Source organism: Xenopus laevis, chromosome 4S (genome assembly GCF_017654675.1).
Source record: "Xenopus laevis strain J_2021 chromosome 4S, Xenopus_laevis_v10.1, whole genome shotgun sequence".
In the NCBI taxonomy this organism is placed as follows: domain Eukaryota; kingdom Metazoa; phylum Chordata; class Amphibia; order Anura; family Pipidae; genus Xenopus; species Xenopus laevis.
In genome coordinates, this window is record NC_054378.1 from 80572917 (window position 1) to 80592005 (window position 19089).

Sequence of the window (19089 nt, forward strand, 5' to 3'; positions counted from 1 at the left end):
TCAGGGGATAAAAAATTGAGGTTTCACTGTAATTAGAAACCAGGCCCTTAGCGATTGCCCCTTTATTAAAACCAGCCCAGTCTATCGGCTTGAACACTGAAATAAATTAAATGAAATAGTTGCTGACTTTGAATCTTAGTGGCAAAATATTTGGGGTACCAGAAATATCGATAAGGACAACAAGCCATTCTACCTGTAAACAAAGGCTTATCAGACATAAACAGGATTATAAATGTAGGCCATAACTGGTAAGATATATTAAGCTGATAACTAATATATATTAAACTAATTAAACTATTAATGAAGCTGTGCCTGTAACAATCAGCCATGGAATATGTAAATCCTGCTTTGAGTGTGTATCCAGCAAAGGTGACTGATACACAAGCACCAGCCAAGAAATGGAGATGAGAGAGAGATTTTATAGAGAACAGAGAATAATCTATAGCAATTTTCTGTAGGCTTTATGGGCTCAAATGTAGGGGTTAAATGAGCATAACAGAAGAATCCCTTGTGAAACATGCCTAGTGCTTTTAACAGGCAATGAGCTGTAAGGCACACAAGACACCGCTGAGCAGAATAATCAGAAAATGTGTTGCTCATTTTCACCTCACTCAAATTGATTTTTCTGCGACTTTCCAATATACATTTTTGAGACATTTCCAATCATTTCAATAGCAGACATATATAAAGTAACTTTAAAACCAGTGAAAAGTTTCAATTATATTGTTGGACAACATTATTAATAATAAGTGTCCCAGTTGTCTCATTATGTACATCCATGCAAGGCAGGATCAGAGGACATGCACATGCGCATAAGTAAGCAAGGAATTGCTATTATCACGCCAAAAGTTGCTTAGACAATGCACAAGTGTACTAGCTTCAGTCATCTTTTACTTCATAAGGGGCTGAGGAAAAAAATACTTGTCTAGAAAATACAGATAGGTTTCTGCTGAAGCAAAAGAGGTACGTTTATTAATTCTATATATACATGGAATAACACTTCGGGCGACTTCGCAAAACGAATTGCTCCGAGTGCTATCCTGCCGGCGATTTACATTCTAGCCGGCGGGAAGGCAGTTTGGGGAGATTTTTCACCAGGCGACTAATCTCCCCGAATCTGACTGTGTGTCTCTGCCCTAGAAGTATAGAACTACTTTGGTAGTGAATCAATTTATATTTCAGTATTTATTTACAACTAATGGCAATTAAAGTAAACTAGAGACTAAATAATTTCAATTATTACTGCAAAGAGGCGCAAAGGCATAAATAGTAGTACTTATAACCTTAAAGCTTCATATCATAGTATTATCCTGCCGCAGCTGTCAAAAAGAGATAAAACTAAAACAAGTAAAACAGAAGCTTCTGAAGATCACGGTGGGTAAAAGGCTTTAAAAGAAACGGTCTGTGGGAAGAGATAACAGCATTAGAAACTCTTGGGAAGTGTAAAATCAGGAGCCCAGGGAGCATTGGAATCTGTGAAGGCACACTTATCTTGGGCTTACAACATGCAGAAAACAAAGCAACTTTGGCAACTACTAAACAAGATCAAAGTCTGCAAGTTTAAGGGAAAGGAGGACAGGGATAATAGAGGTGGTGAGAATTTGATGAAGCCTCCAAAAAATTACATTTTAATCATATGTGTATTACATATTTAAAGGGAGTAAAAAAAAATCAAAGCATGCAATCCCAGAATGCATAGCTCTAGAAATCTAAGCTCTTTTCATATACAGCTAGAAAGTCCTTCATTCTGTTTTAAACACTGTCCCCAAACTCCTCCTGTTGCAGCATTTTACACAATATCCTTTCCTGATCTGCCAAAAGCCTGAAGATCTACCTCATCCATTGCTAAGGGCTCGTATACACCTGCATTTTTCCTGTGCTTCCCTGTGTTATGTTAAAAAGCGTTCAACTGCAGAAGAGTGAAGGTCCAGACGCAGACATCCTCACAATGATGCATGTAAGCCCTGAACACAGGTGGAACGCAGCATGATGTGAACAAATGTCACAATGAGTTTGGACACATGATCCCTTGAACTTGTAGTATGCTATAGAATGGGCAATTCCAAGCAACTCTTCAATTAGTCTTCATTTATTTAATTGTTATTATTTGTTTTTAAATGATTTACCTTTTTCTTCTCATTCTGTCCAGCTTTTAAATGGGGTCAGTGACCCAACTAAAAGCAGATGGTCTGTAAGGCTACAAATGTATTGCTATTGCTTTTTATTACTCATCTTTCTATTCAGGCCTCTCCTGTTCATATACCAGTCTCTTATTCAAATCAATGCATGCCAGGGTAATTTGGACTCTAGCAACAAGACTGCTAAAACTGCAAACCGGAGAGCTGCTGAATAAAAAGCTAAATAACTCCAAAACTACAAATAATAAAAAAAAGAAAACCATTTGCAAATTGTCTCAGAATATAACTCTCTACAGCATACTAAAAGTTTACTCAAAGGTGAACAACTCCTTTAGGGCAGGGGCACATGGGCAGAATTGGGGAGATTTAGTAGCCTGGCGACTAATCACCTCTTCTGCGGGGCGACAATCTCCCCGAACTGCCTTCCCCCTACTATAATAAGAAAATGCTAGCGCAATGGCACTTGCGAAGCTTCAATTTCCAAAGTTGCCTTGTGAAGCGCCGCGAGTGTATTGGCTCTGGCTTTTGTCATTATAGCAGGCGGAAGGCAGGGGGTAGGCAGTTCGGGGAGATTGTTGCCCTGCATAAGAGGCGACTAAATCTCCCCAAATCTGCCCATGTGCCCCTGCCCTAAACTTGGTTCCACAGATGTTGCTGGACTTATCACAGTGGGGGGTTGAATTCCCCTTTAACCTTGATTATGAGGAAGCTGCAGTACAGCCATATTTGTGAATACAAGATTAAGAAACAGGACACCCTTAGGGTGGTGGCAGACGAGGATATTAGTCGTGACAAAAATCTTCCCCCAAAAATCTTCCCGTATGCCACCGCCCTAATGATCTGCATATAGAACCTGGAAAACAAAATATTAAAGGAGCTTTATCAACACATGCAGTGAGCATATTAGAAGTGTACAGGATATCCAGTCAGGAACTCTGGACACTGGAAAATACAATGTTTGGAGACAAAGTACAATAAAACTAGAAAAGCAAAGGGTCCTGAAAAAAAAACCTCACGATTATAACAGTGAGGAACTACAGCAGACTAGAGGTAAAAGAGAAATGTAGAAGGAAGAATGGTGCTGACTGTACACAGGACAAAGTGGTATTTTAAGCCTCTCCTTGTCCACAACGTTTTTTATAGTGGAGAAAATAAAAGTATTACTAAAGACAACAGATGAAAGGGTGCTAAGTAGATGTGTGCATTGCATAATTAGTAAAGGGGTAAAGCAGCAAGGTCAGGAAAGGGTTGGAATAAAATTAGAGCTTTTGAGAAAATATAAATATTTAGGCAGGAGGATCCATTATTTCTCACAGTTAAGATATACCAATAAAGATACATAGTTCCTGTATGTACAGAAAGGACTTCCTTTCCTATTCAACAACATGGCCACACTCCCTAAATACATGTCAGTTTTTCAATTACTTTCTATTTTCTATTTGAGACCATTTTTCTAATATTGAAGTGTAAAGTTTAATTTTTCACTTTCTAAAGCAGCTCTGGGAGGGGGGAGTCCTAACTGTTCTAAATTGATGCATTTAGTTGATATATTTGTTATCTTTGTCACTGCTGAGCAGAATCCCTGAGTTTCATTAAAGGCAGCTCTTACAATTGATACAATAGTTGCTAATGTTCTACAGATACTGCTGAGAAATGTATCAACTAATTGTAGCAAATTGTAACAGTTGAAAATGCTCCTGGATCCATGTTAATATTTTTGGGGTCTTGCAAGGAACACTTTATCATCTCACATTTTTTAAACTCTGCAAAAAAGTGACTTGCCATTGTTCAGTGTCTCTGCCCTCCTTCCCTTCAAAGAGATTTTTATGAAGTGTTTAAGAAACAGGTGAGAGCATGACCCAATATGTTTGGTTAACGATAAGAGGCTTCTACTAGAAATGGTAATCTACAAAAAGTCCTGTAATTAATCACATTAATTGGCCAATTGTAATCATTTTTTACTATTCACTTTTACAGAGTTCACATTGCATTATAATCTTGGCCAGAAGTTCAAGCTTATTTAAGGATAACAAGATGATTAAAAAAAATGATTTATCATGACTGTCAAATGCACAAATGCAGTCACAGGCATGATGACTGTGCAATGAATCAGAACACTGTAACAATTAGATGTAACAATTAGATGGTAAACAGGTTGAAGGAAAACTATTGCAAAAAATAAAATATACCGAGAGGGGATAGTGAAGAGTAACTAATATTTCAGAAACATCACAGAATTTGAATTGATTATATTTGGAAAGTTTAAGTGTGATGACGCTTATATTAAATATTCATAAGGAATACTAGAAAGTCATTCTCCACATAAAAGATGCAGATCTTTGGCATTTGAATCTGAAGAAAGGAAGATGTGAGCACTGGTCAGTTGGGAGTTTAAACAACCCCATTAGAAGCAAGAGAATCCCAACACTTTCTGTGTAATTAGCAAATGATCCTCACAGCCAACTATGTGGAAATTATATAAAATAGAAACAATAAAAAAAAAAAAAAAAAACTGTCCAAATCCATATGATTTTCAAGGGATACGTTAATTTGGCCTTCAGGGGGTACGATCAGATGTTCTATGTGCTATTTATGGTCAGCTTTCCAATGACACTGTTGGCCAAAACTACCAGTCAAGTCATCAGCTAAGTAGATCATAGACTATCATCAATCACTCTAGCGATATATTAATCCATTATTTTTATTTGACCACATCACAAATCATCATTATATGGATCTGCTTAACATCAAATCCTAATGCCATTTTCTGCAAAATCCACAATATTGCATAATTTAAATCATTCAATTGACCGGTGCTTTTAATGTACACAACATTAAGGGTTCAGATTAACTTTAGTCTTACACTAAGGGCAATGGCACACAGGTGTTTTGTCGCATACTGGAAAATGGCTAAAAAAACAACTTTGCATCACAGGAATATCATGTCCTTGTCAGTAAACACACAAAAGACGAGCAGGTGGTGTTTTCAGCTCCAAAAAAGAGAGGCATGTAGTGTTCAACCAATTCTAATTGACTAAGCTAATAAAGGTATTAATATTGTTTTTTTTTTGTTTGTTTTTTTTTTTAAATCACAGGGAAAATACAAAATTCAATAATAAAAACACTAACAAAGATCTTTCTAATTTAAATCTATCAAAAATCATGGCAAAAAAAAAAAAAATCTGCTATGAATGCTGGTTTTTGGCACTCTCAATGGTCCAGAAAAAGGTCAACTGAATGTTAATTGATGTACATAAATTTAAGAGGCAACATTCATTCAAATCTTTTTCCTTAAGCGGTTTGGTGGTTAATTAGCTCAACCTATAAAAACTCACTTAAAGAACTGGGCAGAGAAATTAAACTCCCTGCAAGCTAGTATAGGGGGATGGCATCTTTGGGAATTGTTAATAGCACAAAGCAATTAATCACTACAAATTATATAAGACTGGCATTGAAACCACAGCTTTCTTGATCTTTACAATTGGGAATATCCTCCAGATAAACCAAAAAAAAAAAAAAAAAAAAAAAAAAAGAGTATTTGATATATAATAGCATCAATACCAGAAATATTTTTACTAGCACTATTATTAGAACATAGCATACTATGTGTAACTATGCCATCCTTCTATTTAAGTTTGGTCCATCATAAACTGAAACCATAACTCAGATAACAAATTTGAGACTCTATGTTTGCTAATTACAAAGAGTTATGCACATTTCTAAAAGGGATAGTCATCGGAAAAAAATTCAAAACACATCAGTTAATAGTGCTGCTCCAGCAGAATTGTGCACTGAAATCTGTTTCTTAAAAGAGCAAACACATTTTTTTTTATATTTAATTTTGAAATCTGACATGGGGCTATACATATTGTCAGTTTCCCAGCTGCCACCAGTCATGTGTCTTGTGCTCTGACAACTTCAGTCACTCTTTACTGCTGTACTGCAAGTTGGAGTGATTCCTATGCACTACCTATGCACTACCTATGCACTACCTATGCACTTCCTAGATTCAATTAACCCCAAGATTGCGGATATTTATTATTAACATGTAAGCACCAACGTATACATGCAGCACTATACAATAAATGGGTTTATGAAATTAACATATAGAATTATATACATAGCTACTAATTACCGATACAAGAAGTGAAGAGGGCCCTGCCCAAAAGAGCTTACACTCTTCTCTTACTGCAAATATCTCATAAACAACTTCAATTATAAAGTGTTAACTGCAAAAGTGCTCAAAGAAACACTGTGAATAGGTTTACATCAATACTGTTTTAGGTTTAGGACCCCCTTTAAGAATGTCACCTCATTGCAACAATTTATATGTTTGAAATGGATACAAGTACTATAAATGGTATATAAAGAAAGCCATCATCAGTTCTTATGTAGACTGTAGGAGACATGCTCCAAATCCAGGTTCTATTCATCTGATCCTTTACTAACAAGACACGCTGTACTCTTATTATAAAGCTTTACTAATTTAAATGTTATATAATTTCAGTTAGTTAGCACTTAGCAACGTTTCCCCTGCTTCCAGGTGTCCCTTGTGCTGATTTATTATGGGTGTATAATTTTATATAACTTTTTGGTAGCTTACTGTACTTTGATCTTGGCAAACACACAAAGTACACCTGGGAGAAGGAAAAAACAAAAGTGCCATATACAGTTAGGTCCATAAATATTTGGACAGAGAATTTTTTTTCTAATTTTGGTTCTATACATTACCACAATGAATTTTAAATTAAACAACTCAGATGCAGTTAAACTGCAGACATTCAGCTTTAATTCAGTGGGTTGCATAAAAATGTGAGGAACTAAAGTCTTTATTAACACAATCACTTCATTTCAGGGGCTCAAAAGTATTTGGACAAATTAAAGAACTGAAAATAATGTTAATTTCTAATACTTTGTTGAAACCCCATTGCTGGTAATGACAGCCTGAAGTCTTAAACTCATGGACATCACCAGATTCTTCAGCGGCTTTCAGTTGCTGTTTGTTTGTGGGCCTTTCTGTCCTAAGTTTAGTGAAATACACACTCAATTGGGTTCAGATCAGGTGACTGACTTGGCCATTCAAGAATATTCCACTCCAGGGCTTTTATCTGCGTAATTGATAATGACATAATGAAGGAATAGCCCACACCTGCCCATGAAATAGCCTTTGAGTCAATTGTCCAATTACTTTTGAGCCCCTGAAATGAAGTGATTGTGTTAAAAAAAAGGCTTTAGTTCCTCACATTTTCATGCAATCTTTTAGTTCAACCCACTGAATTAAAGCTGAAAGTCTGCAGTTCAACTGCATTGGAATTGTTTCATTTAAATTTCATTGTGGTAATGTACAGAACCAAAATTAGAAAAAAGTTGTCTCTGTCCAAATATTTATAGACCTAACTGTAGTCGGATAAACCGATAGATATACTTTTAGTATTTTGTAAAAATTTTATTATGATAAACTTTTATTCATGAATTAAAAGTATATAAAAATAATAAAACAGGTATGGATGTTTAAACAGGGCAAGGGAAGTACTAATAAAAAAAATGATAAGGCATACAAGTTACTAATTCCTAAAAACAATATAGCAGAAGTCAGTTCTGCATGTTTCTTAAAGAGATTCTGCCATGATTTTTATGGTTTACTTTTTATTTCTAAATGACACTGTTTACATTGCAAATACTTCACTCTACCATTTTAAATATTATTCTTGAACAAACACATTTATTTATTTTTTATCTGTAATATTGCTATGGAGGCAGAAATCTCAGTGCATTGATTCTGAGCTTTGAGAAGCTGCCAGCACTTTAGGATGGAACCGCTTTAAGAAATCATTTGTTTCTCCTCTTCCTATTGTATTTATCATAACCGTCCTAGGTAGTGCTCCCTACCACCTAGTGGTAGATAAAAAAGAAAAAGCACCCAATGCAAACAAATTCTTTAGCAAGGTGTCAGGTAGCTGCTATCTGGTTAGCTACTCATTGTTCTGTTTATACGCTGCTGATGGACTGATAGGGAGGGCCCAGTCACACACAGGCTGAGGTCAGCCCAACTAAGCAGGCTGAAAACGTGTTAGATGAGAGCATACACAAAGCAAATTTCAGTGAGAAGCTAAAGTATACAAAAGTTGTGACAAAATCCATTGTGTGCGCACTGGCAAATTGATCCTACGTCTGTGCACATACATAAAATGAACGAAAGGGAGTGGATTGGGTTTTCTCCGCTGGTGTAAGTACAACTCTGTGCCACTAGCCTAAATGAACAGGCTTTCATATTTGTTTGTTTACAAAATTTAGTCACCTCTATATCAAGTATTAATTTTTTTATGTGCATTATATATATATATATATATATATATATATATATATATATATATATATATATATATATATCTCAAATATATATATCACTGGCCTGTGACTGAGCGGGCTCTACATTCTATACTGGGCCTGATGAACAGTGTGTACGGCGGCAAGAGGGCTTGAGAGGCGCCACAGACAGGACCGCTATCAGAAATCGCAGGGCCCCATATGACAAAATTTCCTGGGCCCCCTGGGCTGCCCCCCCACACATTATAAGAAAATTGGTGGCCAGGGCCCTTTAAACGTCCATGCCTTCCCAAAGTCAGCAGCTCTCAGAAAGATGGGGGGGCCCGGCTTATCAAGTAAGAGTGGCGTGGCCGGGGCCCCCTACAACTCTCCCTCCTGTCCCCCCCTGATGGCTGCCCTGGCTACAGATGCCTGTGAGTATGACGCTGTGTTCCCTTGGTTTGGTCCTGTGTAAGTGTCCCAGCAAAAAGTGTGGAAGCTGGTTGTGGCAGCACAAGATGACAGACCCCGGTATTTGCGGGAGGTTCCCAGACGGCCTGTGGTGAGTCAAACACCACTGATCAGTTTGCAACTGACTGCTTCAATGCAATTCCGTTTAAAACACTATTGAAGGCTGTGAGCGAGACAAGTACCGACCTATGGACTTATGCTACTGTATGTGATGAACAATGGGACTGTTAATGATATTGATGGGTTTCGTTGAATGAATTTTGGATTGGACAATAGGATGCAACACCTACACGGAGGGTGTATATGTGGTGTTTATACACTATTGTATTTTTTATTTTATTAATTTAACACATTAATCGCTGGTTTTACATATGGTGACTTTGTTACTACACCCATAATGAGTACTATTTTAGTACGGGTTCTGAATATACCAGAGGGCCCATAATAGGCGTTATGTATGTTGGTGGTACTTTAGCTTTACTCCTAATTCTGAAGGGTTACACATTTTTTGGGGTTATTTGTCAGTGGTGGAAAAGAGGTTGTGGGGTAGGAGAATCCATAGCAACAGCGGTCTCCCATCTCCTGCCAAGTCAGTGATTATAACATACAACACAGCATAACAGTGGGATGTTTGGTAGGTCGTACACTTATATAATTTAGGCAAACCAGAACTTGAGGTCATCTGGGGTTAGTTTGCATTCATAGATAGGCCGTTCATGGCTGGGCTATAGCCTAATGAGATTAATTATAGAACTAATAGTTAGGGCTCTTACAGACAAGCGCTTGAACTGCGCTCCAGTGCGTTCCGTTTTTATGCGTTCAGCGGCAGGGGAGTGCAGGAGTAGACGCATTAAGTTTTTTTCAATGGGGCTGTACTCACACAGGCACCGAACACAGGAAAAATGCAGCATGTTGCATCTCAACCTGCGTTCGATGCCTACATGCGCCTGTGTGAGTACAGCCCCATTGAAAAAAACTGAATGTATCTACTCCTGCGCTCCTCTGCAGCTGAAAGCATAAAAATGGAACGCAGGGGAGCACAGCTTCAAACGCTCGTCTGTAAGAGCCCTTAATATACCAATATAAGTAAAGTTTTATAGTCCAACTAAAGTAGAGGAGCCCGTTGTGTTTGTCTCAACGATTCTCACAGGAACAATTTAACTAATCGTTTCCCTGAGTGCAAGTGTAATGTGAATAGCAAAAATGTAGATTGAACTGGTAACAGTTTTGTGAAGCACCAGGATAGTTTTAACAACATTATTGCTTTTTGTTATTTTTTTTTCTTGTCTGTGTAATAAATCTGATGTGTATGTATTGATATTTTGTATACAAATTGACGGATGTAATCTTTTTTTTTTTTTTTTGTACACATCTATGGAACATAAATCTAACCATAATAACGAAGAAGACCAGAAACATTTAGCTTTTAGTCATGTATACTGCTGGCTAGGAAATCAGGGGGAAATTGCTGATTAGAATGCAAAATACACATATTGTGTTCCCACTGAGAAATACCAGAAACCTTGAGATCGTTGAGATGGAAACTGCTTAGCAGTAGCACTCAGCCATCCTTTAATAACAAATCCTTTAATAACAAATAATAAAGACTCGGGTACTAAAACAGGGAATGCCAATTAACTGAAGGAACATGATGTGTAGGTCCTGATGTTTCTACCAACAGTACTTTCCCTGCCCCCTTAAAATAAACAGGGTATTGATCTGGTATCAATTCTGAGGAATTTGGATTTCTAGGAATGACATTTGCTGCACCCTCTAGGGGTTGTAATATAAAGGACACATTGTCAGCTAGAGCTTGGCAGGCTTTAATTAAACAGAAGGTAATGCTCCCTCCCTGATACAAAACACTCTTCCCCCTTTACCATTTGCCTCTAAAATACAGACTAAAAGAGAGACAACAAAAATTTGTATTCATAGCCTTAACTAGCCAGAACGTAAATTCATTAACCCCTTAGGCTACAATGTAACAATCAAGAGGCCACCAAGCAAACCAGAAAAAAAATATGCATTTTCCATATGACAAGCATTACATGGATCAGTAGCTTAAAACACACAGCAACATGTAATTATAATATTGACCACATGGCAGAACTTGTATTCTGCATAAATCATTGACATTTTGCTGCATAAAAAGAATGGTCACAGCAGTGTGCCTCCATAAATACCATTAAATATCTTACAGCACACAATAGTCACTTGGCACAATGCAACACACCCCAACAATTTGGAAAAGGTTATCCAACTTTAACGTCCACTGGGAGTAGGGAAATACATACAGTTAAAAAAAATCATAATACAGAAATCACCAATGGACCCCAGGCAGTGAGGCAGATAATCACAATGAATAATTTACAAGCATGCTTTCATCCTGAATGCCCTGAATCCTAAGGAGTCTGGGGAGAAGGCAACACCACATCTGCTAAATGAGCAGAAGAATTAAGGAAAAAAAGATCACCAAGTGGGCCAGCTACGAAAAACCATCCAGTCTAACAACTATGGGATGTTTAAAGATAAAGCCTACAACCTACACATGGTTTAAGAGCAGAAAAATACACAAGGCATGGAAATAGCTATTACAGAATTAATCAAGTTAGCTATTTTTTCCGCTTCAGGGAGATAGTTTTATTAACAAAAAGAACAGGTGTTACTTATTTCATAGAAACATGTAAAAGTGTATGACATTGAGGTGGTTCCCATGGTTCAATCAACAAGCAATAAATACGTAAACAATGAAAAATATGCACTCAAGGATTTCTATAATATATCTGATACTATTGCTTTCTCTCCACAGATGCATTTGTTTAGCTTACTGGAATCTTCAAATGAGTTGTATCTTTTTTGTAATCTTATCACTAGGGCAATATCTTGTGATTTGGCTACTAATCCCACCAAGACAGGATAAACCTATTTAGGTTCCTTTAAATATTTAAAAAGATGTCACAAGCTCACCCTGCCACAAATCCAGCAACAGCCCAAACTGCATTTGAAAGATATAAAGGTATGGGATCAGTTATCCGGAAACCCATTATCCAGAAAGCTCAGAATTAAAGAAAGGCCCTCTCCCATGGACTCCATTTTATCCAAATAATCCAAATTTTTAAAAATGATTCCCTTTTTCTTTGTATTAATAAAACAGTTCCTTGTACTTAATCCCAACTAAGATAGAATTAATCCTTATTGGAAGCCAAACCAGCCTATTGGGTTTATTAAATGCTTACATGATTTTCCAGCAGACTTAAAGGAGAAGTAAATCCTTGCTACTAAAATCCCCTACTCCCCTACCCTACATAGACCCCCGTCCCTGCTCCCCCCCCCCAGCCTAGGTGGTACTTTTGCTAAATGCCCCTAACTATTTACTTATCCCTTGGTGCAGATTCAGGGCATCAGAGTTCACTGCAGCCATCTTCTTCTCTTTGGTAATCTTCGGGAAGTAAGTGCCGTATCAACTTGTGCGCAGTTAGAGCAATTTCATGTTTCGCGACAACTGCGCATGCTCTGAAAGTCACGAAAATTGCTGAAGTGCTGGAAGAAGACCAGAAGATTACTGAAGCGGCTGAAGATGGTGCTTGTGAACTTCGCTGGACAGAATCTGCACCGATGGGTAAGTAAAGAGTTAGGAGCATTTAGCAAAGGTACCACCTAGGCTGGGGGGGGGAGCAGTGAGGGGGGGGTCTATGTAGGGTAGGGAGTAGGGGATTTTAGTAGCAAGGGTTTGTTTCTCCTTTAAGGTATGAAGATGAAGGCTCCAGGTCCCATACCTGTACTATGCAAACAAGCTATATGCTAAATTGGGACTTTTTATAGTACTATTTAAAGCAACAAAGGTACCATGCTAGTCTAACCAGGCCTGGATTTATGGCGAGGCCACAAAGGCCCGTGCCTAGGATGGCAAGTCTGAAGGGGCGGCATACCGCCAGTCGCATTCTAAGTGTGCGCACTCCTGTGGGGGGAAAGGGATTGTGTGAGAATTTGAAGGGCACTAGGACCCTGCAGCGCATAGATGCTGCGCTATAGGACCCTGTGGCGCTCATGACTGAAATCCGGGCCTGAGTCTAACCATTTGGAGACCCAGTGCCAGATGTTTTCATTTGTACCCAAACCCTCAGTGATTACATCAAAAGTACCTACAATTCAAGTCCAAAATGCTAGAAAAAATGGTGTCAGCGCATGGTACTACCTACAAATATGGTGGCAATGTCTCCTAGGGAACAATTTGGAAAGTCAATATTCAGCTACATAAAAGGCTATGCCCACATTTCACTCCCCAGCTGGCACTGTTAAATCTGAGATTAAACCAAATACACATTATTTTACATTCACAGCAGCCAGCAAAAAAAAAAAAAAAAAAAAAGGAAATAGACCTTTGTTCCAACTACTGGTGAAGTGACTGACTCAGAGAACAATTTATGCCCTGGCTGAGGAAATGCAACAAACAATGAAATATTGTTAAGTGGTTCAAAAGAAAGGGACTACTGTTGCTACTTATGGATCTCCTCTGGTATGTATTCTCTTAAGGCAGATCAAGTGTTCATTTTCCAACCAAAATCCACCCAGTATTCAGTATTAGGAAGTAGGCTTAGGCATTTTTCTTCTGGCAGAGGAAATATATATAGGGCATAGTATTGAGCAACCAGGTCCTAACAAATCTTGACCAGAAATACAACAGACGGTGGATAGCCATATAAAGCTATGCCTTCACATGTCTATATTCTGAAAAAGAGACTGCAAGTGCTCAAGCTGCTCATGCAAAACATTTGTCAGCATAGGAAGAGCATCCAAATCACAGATAAACCTATTATTTATGTTTCTGTTCAGGTCATCTCCCATAAACTGTATAGTCTTTTATTCAAAACACTAACTACTTTAGGGTCAGTGACACAGTCCATCAGAGTACAATCAAAGATGATTGAGATGATCACAAACAAAATATTATTTCACACAATATTTTTGGGACAAAGAAGATCAAACCTCGGTAGGTCACACTTCCATTAAGCCTACATATAGCTAAGTGCAAATGTTGAAATTACAATTCTTTAGGTGGGACTTTCAGGACAACTTTGTATAAAAGTAATCAAATGTGGTATTGCAGAGATAATTAGAAAGAGATTAAAACAGGTCTATACTGCACATTACCCTATATGTACATATGTAAGAGGATGATTAGAGGAATACACTCATTTAGCACAGCCCAATAATCCGGGAAGAATTTTGTATAACTATCTATTTATATAAAAAAACATATGGATTTGAGTTAACAGTACAATGACTTAATCTACTTTATCTTTCCAACTTCCTGATTCTACAGAGAAACTATTTGGGGAGAAGGTAAATGTAAAACTTAAAATTTTAAAGTTCACAGATAAGCCTTCTGTATAATAAACTCAAAGGTTGACAAAGGGGGATTGCTTATACAGAGCTCAATATCTCAAATTATACATTTTACAAAGATGAAGAGAGTAGTTTTTTTTAATACTATTTTACAATAGCGACAAAGATGTAAATAGATATAGCTACCAATCAACAAGAAGCAACTAACATGTTTAAAAGCAAACATCTCATTGGTTTCTATGGGTTATTGCACCTGGGCAAACTTTGTGTCTTTTATAACATTTGGAACATATACTATTATAGGCTATAATATAATGTTGGATATTTAGCATGGACTGAATTTTTATGGCTCTCTTTTACCTTCTATAGACGGAGCCTGGTCCTGGGCCGCATAGAGCATCTCCTTGAAGGCCTGGGAAGAAAAAAAAGAATTATTTATGGTTATTATATGATGCAAAATAGAAAATGGTAAGATCCAAAATTAAAGCATAAAAGGGGGGCAATATTGATTTAAATAAATATATTCTCCCCCACACTCCTAAAACATACTGGAAGGTTATCTGGATCCTGATAAAACCAACAACACCGTGGATGTGTGTAATAGAGACCTTAGATTGCAAGCTTCATTGGGGCAGGGATTGAAATCAATGATATAAAAATATAAACTGTAAATAAATAATGGATAATAATTCTCCCTGGTATGTGAAAAGGAGTGCATGAGTTTTTATGCCAGACAAAATAGCAAAATTACTTCTGCAAGTAATTTAATATTAAATGTTATATTGAAGAGCTACTTAGGACTACTACTAAATAATATTGCAAAACAACTCAGCAGCATATTGTGGTAAAGGGCACAACATGTACTTGGGGTTTTCAAAGCAGTTAAACTTAATTCTGTTAACAGTTTATCCCAAAACCACATACCTGCCCATCTAACCAATGAGACGTCATCATTACCTAGTTGGAGAACTACTCAGCACCATATTGTGGAGAAAAAACTTCACCTAGGAATGTTCAACGGTAGTTACTCCAAAATACACCTCCTCCCATGACGTATGATACTTCAAAACCCCACATTACCGCAACACTAACACGCTACTAATATTTCATATTTTTCAAAGGTGTTCCGAGCTTGATTATATGGTCTATTGGTTTCAAATCTGATGCTGGGTACAGACCTACCAACCTATTTGACAAATGATTCTGCAGCATTCTATAGCACTGGTGAAAACCTCTGAAGTTGAAAGATTTTGCAAAGCAATGTGCTTTTTATTCACACACCCTCCCAAAAGTGAGTGGTTGTTCATCTTAAAACACTTTTTCAGTTCAGTTATCAGATTGTTCACCAAAAGACTTTTTTCAATTGCTTTCCATCTTTTATTTTTTAGCATTGTTTCAAAATGTAACTTTAAAATTGAATGTTACGATCTCTGGTGTTTCAGTCTGGCAGCTCAGTAATCCAGGTGCAGAGTGTTGTAAATTGCCACATTTAGTTGCCACATTTCTCAGCAGCACCTGTGGAATATTAGCAACTATTGTATGTATCAATTATATCAGCTGCCTTTAATAAAACTCAGGGATTCAGCTCAACAGGGCCAGAGATGAGAAACATATCAACTAAATTTAGTTTACAGAGTCAGCAACCTCATCCCTCACCACCCACCCAGAGCTGCTTTTAAAGGAACAGTTCAGCGTAAAAATAAAAACTGGGTAGATAAGCTGAGCAAAATAAAATATGTTTCTAATATAGGTAGTTTCACAAAAATGTAATATATAAAGGCTGCAGTAACTAGAAGTCTAACATAACAGAACACTACTTCCTGCTTTTCAGCTCTCTAACTCTGAGTTTGTCAGCGACTTGGAGGGGGGCCACATGGGACTGTTCAGTAAGTTTGGTTTTCATTCTTAGCATGTAGCTCAGATTCAAATGCAAACAGTTATAACCCATGTGCCCCCCACCCTCAAGTCGCTGATTGGTTACTGCATGGTAACCAATAAGTGGAAACCAAGAGAGCTGCAAAGCAGGTATTAGTGTTCTGTTCTGTTCTACATCCAGTCACTCCAGCATTCATACATTACATTTTTGTCAAACTAACTAGATTTAAAATATTTTTTATTTTGCAAAGTCTATCTATTTTCACAGTTTTTATTTTTACACTGAACAATTCCTTTAAGATGGGAAAAAAACTAAACTTTACACTTCAATAATAGAAAACCGGTCACAACCATTGAGACTGCATCGTTACTTAGCTGGAGAACATCAGTAACGTTACAAAGATTAACAAGTGGACAGGGGTGTTCTAACTACTGCTGCTGTTTTTACCAAATGGCAACAGTAGACAAATAACTTAATTCATAAATACATTTCAATGTTTTACCTGTTCTTCAGCATAACCAATCCCTGCACATAGCACAGAGTTTTACATTCACTATCTATAACAGGTGATATTAGGCAAGAGAAACTTATGAATGCATTGCAATTTGCATTGCAGTGTCAATTACAGACAGAATGTTCTTATTTTAAGTGAACTAGTTTATTTATGAAATGGTACAGACACTTTTTAGTTCACATTTTAATTACATTTAAAATTAATTTTCTTACAATCAGTTCTTACAGTTAAGTAACGCTTTATGAACAAATTTTAATTCAGACATAATTTTTAAAGGATTTCTGCACAATCTACAATTTATGTATTCTGTGCAAACCTAATCACATCATCAACACTAGTTCTACCAGCACAGTACATTAGTTTCTATATCCTGCTAAAGATCAAAAGATCTACAGAAAATTAAACGGTTTCAATTGCTTGCTAGAGGTTAAAAATTCTCTTTCAGTAATTGTCTCATTTTAAGGAAACTCAACCAAATTAGCTTTAAAGGAGAACAAAAGCTTAATTAAATAAGTAGGCTAGAAATGTTGTATATTATGTTTTGGGCTTCTGCGCCAGCCCAAGGCAACCACAGCCCTTTAGCAGCAGAGATCTGTGCCTCCAAAAATGGTGCAGTAGCTCCCTAACTTATTTTGTGCCGATTAATTGCACATGTTCTGTGCTGCTGTCACTTACTGTGCTTAGGGACCGACACACAATATACAGTACACATAGAATATAATTGTCAAAATATAAGGCTGATTAGTAATTAATATAGATAATTATTACATTGCAGCACAGAAATCAGTGCAACTAGCATCAGAATTTAATAATCAGCCCTATAGCATCATCTTATATTACAGGCCAATACAATAATTTGAGACAACCTCTAAGCTTAGCTTCTCAATAGCTGCTCAGAGCACACTGCGTATGCGAGTGTGACCCCCTGTGATAAGTCTGAAGTCCTGGATCATTGCTGCTATTAAGAAGCTTACATTTTAGGCTGGTGCAATAAGTTCAAAATGAAAAATATGGCATTTTTAGACATTCATTTTTAGGGTTTCGTTCACCTTTAAATATTTTAGGTTCATTCCCCAAATTATATTTAGATCTTTTAATAAAGTCAATGTAGGGATGCACCGAATCCAGGATTCGGTTCGGGAATCGGCCTTTTTCAGCAGGATTCGGATTCGGCCGTATCCTTCTGCCTGGCTAAACCAGGGGCGAGGAAGGAAATGTGTGACTTTGTCACAAAACAAGGCAGTAAAAAATGTTTTCCCCTTCCCATCCCTAATATGCAAATTCAGTAATTGGCCGAATCTTTCGCAAAGGATTCACGGGTTCGGCCGAATCCAAAATAATGGATTCAGTGCATCCCTAATTCAATGACAATCATGATTTTAGAGTTTGTGATATTAGTTAGGTTTCAAAAACCTCTAAAACCACTAAAATCCGACCTCTAATAAATAAGCATCCACATGTTGTGCACTGCAATACTCTGGCTGCTTAATGAATAAAGATGCTTAGAAGGGGGTTTTAAGCCCACAACTTGGTGCTTGATTCTACACAAAACATGTAAAAATTGTATAACTGCTGGAACTGAATAAGGATCTACATTATTTGGATAGTCACATTGGACTAAGTATAGGTTGCTCATAAGTAACAGAAAAGCAGCAGTAAGAGAAAAAATAAAGTTTGAATACGGTGAGGGGGTGCCCTACATAACGGGCACCATTGGGTTACCTATACAGATAACAACATTATACTGAATTTGTAACATTACTGATGATACAGAGAGATCAGAAGGACACATCTATATTTAATATAAAGCAAATCAGTTGGGCTTATAGTAAACAGGTAAATATGACCCTTTAGACAACAGTACTTAAGAGAACTTTTATTTTGTTTCCAAACAAATGAGATTTCTGCTTGCGATAGGCTTCAACTTGACTGGGGTTTACCACCCCTAGCAGCCGCTGAAGCACTGTGCTCCCCCCTCCAACAAAAGTACATATTGACAACAACTGAAAATATTTCAGTATGCAATAATAACTTACCGTGCAATACCTCTATAGTAATTACATGCCCATGGACACTGACCATTCAGGTACCTCTATAGTATTTCCATGTCTGTGGACACTAACCATTCAGGTACCTCTATAGTATAGAGGTTGAGGAATGGTCAGTGTCCATGGGCATGGAAATACTATAAATTCTATAGTATTTACAGCCCCATGGACGCTGGCCATTCAGCTTCTAAATGAACAATAGTTATACAAGATATATATTATTTTATTGCTGCAGCAACCACAGCCGCCTTCTCTTCAGCTTGTGAAGTAACATGCACAAGGTCTTCCAATGCAATTTGTTTCTGAAATTTTGCCCATGCCATGTGCAAGTTTAGAAAGACAGCAGGAGCTTAGGGAGCTAAATGTGTGGCTCAAGTCTTGGTGTAGGAA

At 37.3% G+C, this 19089-nt stretch overlaps 1 protein-coding gene across 1 annotated transcript in view; it reads right to left on the bottom strand.

The window, feature by feature from the left end:
• The window catches only part of xpr1.S (xenotropic and polytropic retrovirus receptor 1 S homeolog), a 69242-nt gene that overhangs the window by 36447 nt on the left and 13706 nt on the right, over positions 1-19089 (bottom strand). The window contains exon 2 of the mRNA XM_018260982.2: positions 14622-14673. Coding sequence (XP_018116471.1) covers positions 14622-14673 — 52 coding nt within the window. The remainder of the gene's footprint in view (positions 1-14621; positions 14674-19089) is intronic.